This window comes from Solenopsis invicta, chromosome 7 (assembly GCF_016802725.1).
Source record: "Solenopsis invicta isolate M01_SB chromosome 7, UNIL_Sinv_3.0, whole genome shotgun sequence".
Lineage (NCBI taxonomy): Eukaryota > Metazoa > Arthropoda > Insecta > Hymenoptera > Formicidae > Solenopsis > Solenopsis invicta.
The window spans coordinates 35,657-44,098 of record NC_052670.1 but is presented as its reverse complement, the minus strand read 5'-3'; the positions used below and the strand labels follow the sequence as shown (position 1 = coordinate 44,098).

General features: G+C 29.3%; 1 protein-coding gene across 4 annotated transcripts; it reads right to left on the bottom strand.

Annotated features, from left to right (window-relative positions):
* Positions 1-3,843: 3,843 nt before the first annotated feature.
* Positions 3,844-7,683, bottom strand: LOC113005730. Of its 4 annotated transcripts, none has more exons than XM_039451984.1 (4): positions 6,522-7,683; positions 5,853-5,956; positions 5,658-5,739; positions 3,844-4,340 (listed from the first exon to the last, which is right to left on the bottom strand). In XM_039451984.1, exons 2-4 carry the CDS (start codon positions 5,954-5,956, stop codon positions 4,149-4,151), a joined length of 378 nt encoding a protein of 125 aa, XP_039307918.1. In that variant the 5' UTR covers positions 6,522-7,683; the 3' UTR covers positions 3,844-4,148. The 4 variants fall into 4 exon arrangements, with proteins under 4 accessions (XP_039307918.1, XP_039307917.1, XP_039307916.1 ...); XM_039451983.1 differs by having other exon boundaries at positions 3,845-4,340; positions 6,434-7,681; XM_039451982.1 differs by having other exon boundaries at positions 3,846-4,340; positions 5,658-5,742; positions 6,522-7,674.
* Positions 7,684-8,442: the final 759 nt, after the last annotated feature.

Genomic DNA, 8,442 nt, shown 5'->3' with positions numbered 1-8,442 from the left:
AATTAATCTTAATTGTTTAATTTCTCAATCTTCTTTCTTTTTTATTTTTTGTACTGTATATATTATATTAATAAAGACGCTCGGAATAAGTTCTTATTAGATTAGCTAGATCTGTATTTTAAAAAAGGGCATGTGCTGTAAAAGATTATTGTTTTATCATATTATATTCTATATTTTACATTCGATCATTGCAACTGATTAATTTATAATTTATGAAAAAAATATTTTTACATATTATATTTATGTATATTAATACACTCGCACGCGTATATCGGCGGATGTTCTCCGGAATGTGCACAGAGGAAAAGAAAAGACATTGAAAGACACTTTCGCTTTTGAAAAAGTAACATGACTATTTATTCTCAAGAAAATACAGAAGAATTTCTCTTGTCAAACACGAGCGCAGTCAATTCTTGAGAAATGTTCACCACCACCACCACCACCACCACCACCACCACCACCACCACCACCACCACCACCACCACCACTACCATTATCACAACAACAACAACAACAACAACAACAACAACAACAACAACAACAACAACAACAACAACAACAACAACAACAACAACAACAATAACAACAACAATAACAATGTTGCATCGATCTTCTCTTCTTACCGTCCTTTTCCGGGCCAAAATCTAGCCGACACCGTCGTGTGCGGATGTATAAGAGCATAACAATGCATATAACAATGTACATGTATATAGGTATGAAAAAAACGTTTTACATACAATTTAAAGATTACTTGAAAAAAAGGAGCAAATTCAACAGTGGTTAAAAAATATCTCGTTTTTTCTATTTACACGTGTGTACCTAACCTGACGACAAAAACTATGTAAATAAATGAAACTAAATTAACGACATTGCAAATTAATTGGCATTATCGAGGAAAATCGATATTGAATCTAATATAATAGTTACGTTGACGATTGTCACTCTCTCTAATTGAACAACAATAATCGTATTTTATTTGTCACCGAAAGTTTCATCATATAACTAGCTGTGCCATTGCTTTATTTGTGCGTGTAGCGAGACGGTAAGCTCTACAAGGGGTCAAACTAAAATTAATGTTTATGATTAAACTGGTATTTTTTCCTTATACCTTGTAGTATCGTTTCTTTTGTTTTTTTTTCTTTTAATTTATCTGACGGATACTTGAGTACTTGCATGAGTTCTGCTCAATGATTAGATTTTTTTGCGTTGTTATCCTTCTAGTGATACGAAAAAAGATGAGACAGAAAATTACGTGCCGTGTTCGCAATGAAAAGATGAGAATTTTTAAGCAACAGAAATAATTTGACAACTCGTCTGTCACGCCGAGCGACAACGTTGTAATTAGCATTCGACAGCTACCGAATGACTAAAGTTTTTTTTCTTTGAAACTATGCATTTCTTTTATTTATCAAAATTTTAATAGGGAAGACCTTGATCAATTTATGCTTGCGTTTCTCATAATCGGATATATTAAAAAAAAATATATATAGCGATTGACAATTTCTTGTAAAATGCTTCTCTGTCATTTACATTAAGTTACATGTTAGACATGGCAGATACTGATATCGCGTATGTTGAAATTAAATCGACTTTCCATTCCGCTTCCATTTCATTCTTTATTCCTCTCCGTCCTTTATCCTCCTTTTTCACCTCCACCTGGACGTGTAGCAACTAAGTCGAGAAATTAATTAATTAATAGATTTGTAAGCGATTAAATAATAATTGGCGCATTGATCGGATGTACTCGTTTCTTTTTCCTTCTTTTCTTCTTTTATCAGCAAAAGAAAAAGAACGAGTAAATCCGTACAGTGGACGAAGTTAGACGGCGCCGATTTTTTGACCGATGTTGGGTCAAGATATTTTGTGCAAGATGATTTCCTCTTTTTTTAGATTTTGATGTTTAGCTAAACGAATTTTCAGAATTATATATAAATGCCCTCACGCGCGTGTACGTTCGTGCGTGCATATTGTGTGTGTGTGTGTGTGTGTGTGTGTGTGCGTGCGCGCGTGTGTGCGTGCGTGCGTGTGTGTGTGCGTGCGTGCTTGCGTGCGTGCGCGCGCGCGCGCATATTTATAAATATACACGTATATTTACATATAATTAAGCAGAGATTGTAATGTAAATTGAACAAGTTCAATTTCTATGCTGAAAATACGGGAAAATGGAAATGAATATAATCGAGACAATTACGACGTATGTTTGCGATAATAAAACATTTTTTCAACAAAATAACCGCCGAACAGTAATTAAACGTAGTAATAATTATCAAGTTAAACATACAAAGTGCATGTTGATAATTTGTTCAGCATTGTAAAGTTGTACAAAATTGCAATTATTATTTTAGAAAATATATTGGGAATTATTTCAATTATAATTATCGCACAATGATGACAGCATTTTTATCATCACGAACAAAAACCATTTTCGCGTATCAAAGCATTGGAATGTGAGATCGATTGAAATTATATCGGGTTCGATTCTTGTAGAACAAGACTTCCCGCACAGCGATCGATCAGTTGCGTTTATGCGCGACAAAAAAAATATAATAATTTTGCGACTGATAGCAAGAATCACATTTTACGTTTTAAATGGATGTATTTTTGCGTTAATTCGAATCTTTAACTTGAAATTATTTTTTCTTTTCTCTTTGTATAATTTACGTTATATACATACATTATGAACAGATAGAGATTATTTACACGGCATGATCGTATAAACATGCCAGATAGTGTAAATATATATTTTTCACGAATAACACAAAAGTAAAAAATCAAATCAGAATCAGATCGCAAACTTCCGAGAAGCTAACTGTAAAAATTACACATAATTAAAAAAGAATTTTCTGATATTTAAAATTATATAAATATGTAATGCTATATAACGTTATCTTTCTTAAAATTTTTGTTTTAATTATTTATGAAACTTTTTGTGAAAAGTTATTATGAAAATGTTTTATTTGTCGTTTCAATTTTTATGCTTTATTATTTTTTAATTTTATTTATTCTATTCAAATTATTTCAATATTTTTTGCTGGTTAGTACCACTGAAAAGTTATATCTAAACTTTAAATATGTGATAGGATTATCTATCTATCTATATATTTACGTGTGTGTGTGTGTGTGTGTGTGTGTGTGTGTGTGTGTGTGTGTGTGTGTGCGTGCGCGCGCGCGCGCGCGCGTGTGTATGCATGTATTTGCGCGCGCGCATAAACACATGTATAATATAAATCAATATCTTTTATTTAGAATATTTTTTGTTACTAAAAGTATTCACCGACTCTCTATCATAAAAAAATTTTATTTAGAATTTTTACAAAATTTCGAATCATTTTGATTTGAAAAAAATTTAACTTTTTTTCACCTAAAAGTGAATTTATAAATCCAAAATAGTAGTTTGCAAGATTTTTTTTTGGAATACAATTGTATTTCGAATAGATAATTTGTTGAAAAAAAGAAATGTATAAAAAACGTATTACACTTTGGTAAATTTTGAGAAATTGTTGAATTTTTATCTAGATAGATAGATAATGAGAGAAGAGGAGGAAGAGAGGGAGGGGAAAGAGAATATGCATTGCCCATTTATTCTAGCAATACATGACTGTTCGTTATTATTTTTTATGCAATGTATAAGAAGATTGCAGCAAAAATGAAATAAAAATAGATATTTAAATGTTTCTAATGTTATGTAAATAGCATTATAGGAACGGAAATACATTTTTAAATACTAGTAAATAATGTTTGAACGATCATGACTACGATAACGATACGTTTGAAGATCTCATGTTCAGAAAGAAAGAAAATAAATTAAAATAAACTGTTTATACGTGTGTGTTTCGATGAATGACTATATTATTTTAACTATTACTACATTTATTTATTATTTAGCTTCTCGAATCCTTGATTAATGTAAGTTACTGATTACGTCTCTCTTGCTATTGAATATTATAATATATAAAAAAAAAAGAAAGGGATAATGAATTTTGTTTGATAAATTTATTGCATATCTGTATAAAAAAAATATTTAAATTTAATATTAAAAATTACAAAAGGAAAATTTACTATGGACCTGAGGATAAATATTTTCAAATATAATTTGTGACGTTAAACAAAAGTTTTGCAAAAAATGTAAAGCTGTCATCTGACGATAATTAGTCTTTGTGTGACGTATAATCCTTTGCTGTTGCTTTTGAGGCATATGGGCTTGCTGTATGTGCAAAGTTGTTTTTGGTTTCAGCCTTTTTTTCTTCTCCATTGTCCAACACGATTGGTAATTCGGTCTCTCGCAACAATAGCGTGGTCGTCGTAGGAACAAGCGTCGAGTTGTTTTCTTGTAAGGATTGCTAGAAGTGAGAATAATTATCAGGTAAGTGACTTTTGTGTAACGTCGTTATCGTTAAAGATACTTTTTTTTAGTAATGGTTTGATAACAACATTACGTTTCTTTTTTTCTTTTTTTATAATCGTAACGCTGACAAAATATACAACAGTTACTTTTTACATTTCAAAACTTTTTGTAATAACTGTGTTAATTTAACCATCGTAATTAAGTATAGATTGTTTTAAACACAAGATGTTGTAAAGTTTACAAACCAATTGTATCGCCCCATACATTTTGAGAACAATTTTGAGTTGAAAATTATTGTGTTAAAAGTTTGTAAACATATGAAATTAAAGATGCAAAAAGTATAAATTTCGCTGTATACATTTAATGAAAACAAAAGTTTATTTGCATTTTCAGCATTTTTAAACCCTTGTTCTTAAATTTTTTATGATACGTCTTATAGATCATAATGCGAATCAATGTAATTATTGCGCGAAGATATAAAATAGCATTGTTATATGAATAATTTATATATTAGATTTAGGAATGTTACTTAATAAATTATTATTTTACTTAAAAGTTTTACTTAAAAAATGAGGATTCGTGAAATTAAGTTATTTTTAACACGAAACTTTGATGAGCCTTTTTTAGAGTGGCAGCCGAAAACTATCAATAGTGGGTTTGGTTATATAATTGCAACATGGATTGTGCGTTAGTATTACATTAGTTACGATAAAAGTAATGACAGTATAATTACTTTTTTATATAACGACTAAATTATTATTACTGTTATCGTTAGGTAACAGTAGATAAACACAGAAAAACAAGTGACACGTTATTTCTCAATATTCTTGTAAAGTGTATGCCGTATATATATATATATATATATATATATATATACATATATATACATATATATATATATATATATATATATATATATATATATATATATATATTATGTATATATGTATATACGTGTGTGTGATTTTCTTTAATACATTTCAACAAGATCTTTTTGACGTTCTTAAAATTAATTTTAATTAGTTTCGTAGAAAAAGTGTAGAAATGTTACTTTGAAAAGATTAAAATACTTGATCACGAAAAAAACAACAAATTTCAATTATACATATGTATTATATATTTTTGTATAGAAGTAAAATTGAGTTTTATGCGTTTAATGATTCAGTGATTCTGTATAAAGCAGTATAGTTAATTGTTAATCGTTAATGTTATAAATGTAAATATTTAGCAAATACAGCAAAATTGATTAGGAAACATTTTTGGAAGTAAACAAACTTAAAAAATACACAACGTAATAACGTATTATAATTACCTGCATGACGTTCAAGAGAAACAGAAAAGCAAGCAAGGTCAACGCACTCAGTGCAGCATTACTTCCACCTTTTCCCTTCGAGCTTCTGAAACTCGGAAAAGTATTAAAAGAAAAAAAAAATAAACTTTCTTGCAAAATATGCAAATTTTAACGCTAATGAACTTTATAAGGTATGCTGTAATTCATCTATCATACCCGCGGTATCCGTGATGATAACTTCCATCGTTATAACGTTCGATAGATGTATCCCAAGGATTTTTCCCAAAGCCACCAAAATTTATTAGAGACGTGAACGTCATCTATTTGATAAACAAAAGCATGTATTCTCTATTATCTCAAAATTTTGAATGCAAGTTTGATCGTGAGTGCAATATTTTTCCTAAACTAAGGGGGTAAGTGAGGTTCCAGTAAGTGAGTAAGCTATACAAATTGACACAGGATGATTCATTACTTCTGTCTTTGATATTCAGTGAAAGATAAAGACACAAGTATGTCGATCTTGCCGAAAAGTTCCCAATAAGTTAAGTCAAAGTTAATGTAAAATTAATTTATTTACGTTGAAAGTTGCGTGAACAAAACAACTAACTTTCAGTTAAAATATATTAAATCGTATAAACAATATATATTTTTTTAGAATAAATATAAAATTAATGTACTTTTTCCTTTTGTAATTTTTTTTACATTTATATATAAATTCTTATATTAATAATTATATAAAAACAGTGTTAATGAGTTTATACAAATTGACAAATTATACTTTCTATTGCTACTTTTACCTTTGACACAACTTTGACAGAAAATATGCGACAATAAAAGAGATTGCTAAATTGCGCAACACTAAAACAATTCAAACACAGTTCAAACCTTCTTTCTTCAAGGAGATGTGGCACGAAACTGTTCCGTCATAAGAAACAAATCTTGTCACTCGACAGGAAGATACGGTCACGGTTTTTCGAGTCTTCACGCTCGTTAAACGGTAATGCTGAACTTGGTCTTTTCAAACATACAGGTAGTACCATATATTTTTACAAATGCTATTGTAAAACAAGAAGAGAGAGAGAAAGAGAGAGAGAGAGAGAGAGAGAGAGAGAGAGAGAGAGAGAGAGTTTAGAGCAAGCAAATTTTTTGGTGAACAAGTGGAAAATATAAGAGAAAAATCACAAATATTATATATGTTAGATCTCTTAAACTGACATCGTTTTATTTCTCGGAAACTAAACATGCACTTAATTAAAAACATGATTTGTTTAGATTTTAATTGAAAATTGAAAAAACTTGTAATTCTTGTAACATGGTTTTTTTCTATACTAGACAAAACAAGTGCGAGCTACAAAATTTTTGATATTACATAATTTTATACAAATTACAAATTAATATTAGTAATATTACACTGTTAACCTCTCAATATCCAAGTCCTTTCAATAGTCAAGATACGCGATCTCCGCCATGATAGTCGTTCGCGAAGCAAGCACCGAATGACAACCAATCAGCACATCGGAAAAACGACAATTTAATAAACTTTGAGAATTTGAGTACTTATCGAACACGATCGAGCAATGCACTTTTTAAATAGAAGGAGAGAAAACAAGATCTGCTAATGACGAATAAATTCTTAAAAAGTGAGATTAAAATTTGCACGATATTCTTTTGTAAATTGCATAGGTGAAACAATAGTGAGTATAATTAGCGTATTATTGGTAATATTAGATGATTTTACTAAAACCGTTTTATTTAGATTTTTCTCTTTCTTATGTTTTTTTTACAATGCAGTTTTAAACATAAAATTAGCGGTGCAGCGTAAAAATCGGTACAACAGTGTAAACATTAGATAAATTAAAAAATCATATGAGATATGATAAAGAAAAGGTACAAAGTACGCTGAGATCTTTCTGTTATCTTTCTATTAATCTTTAAAGTTGTCACGCAATATGTGCATCTTGTGAGAAATGGCATAAGGTTTTTGTATGACGATTTTGTTAGATGTTTATTTTTGCTTATCTTACGAAATACTTAATTATTGCTAAATTCAAAACGATATTGTAAAAATTATTCACATCTTTCTCTGATAGGAGACATTTATTAGTTTGTATTTATATTGTATGTTGCAAAGTTTTATTTTTAGTTTTTGTTTAAAAAATACATATATAATGCAAAAAAGGAGGCGAATTTGGCGAATTTTCCTTATTAGAAATATTTGTAAATTAATAAGACCATTTTTATCGATTACGTTTATTAAGATATAATAATCGCATATACATATACAATTTACGTGAATATAGATTATTGAACTACAATATTACAAAAAGAAGAAACAACGGAAAGTTAACTCCACCCATATGCATATGTCAATATACATATACATATACGGTATAGCACACGTGTTGAGGTGCGCGCGTGCGCGCGTACGCACGTGTGGATATACGATATATCTGTATATGTATAAGTACGTCTATATACCTACAATATACTGTAAATATATTTAAAATACTTATATACAGTAGCTAGAAAAAGAACAGTAACTAAAGAAAGAACATATTATATCCTGAGACATTAACGCAAATATTAAACAGGGAAGGTCATTCGGCAATGAAACTCGTTCAATTACTATCATCGTGAAATTGAATTATCGAAATTGAAAGGTTCCTATTGAATTTTTCGAAAATTACACACGTAATTTTTGCAATGTTAATATTAAATCGTAGAGTTAGAATTTACAGTTGCAAAATTAAAATACAAATTAAATTTGCCATGTAGAAAGTGAATTTATGATTAATTAAATTACAAT

What these genes read in the sequence shown, in the direction of transcription:
- LOC113005730 (XM_039451982.1), bottom strand. Translation starts at nt 5,956, where the DNA reads ATGACGTTCACGTCTCTAATAAATTTTGGTGGCTTTGGGAAAAATCCT. An exon ending in TATCATCACGGATACCGCGG is followed by an intron (nt 5,743 to 5,852) that starts GTATGATAGATG and finishes TCCGAGTTTCAG; the next exon opens with AAGCTCGAAGGGAAAAGGTG. An exon ending in TTCTCTTGAACGTCATGCAG is followed by an intron (nt 4,341 to 5,657) that starts GTAATTATAATA and finishes TCTCACTTCTAG; the next exon opens with CAATCCTTACAAGAAAACAA.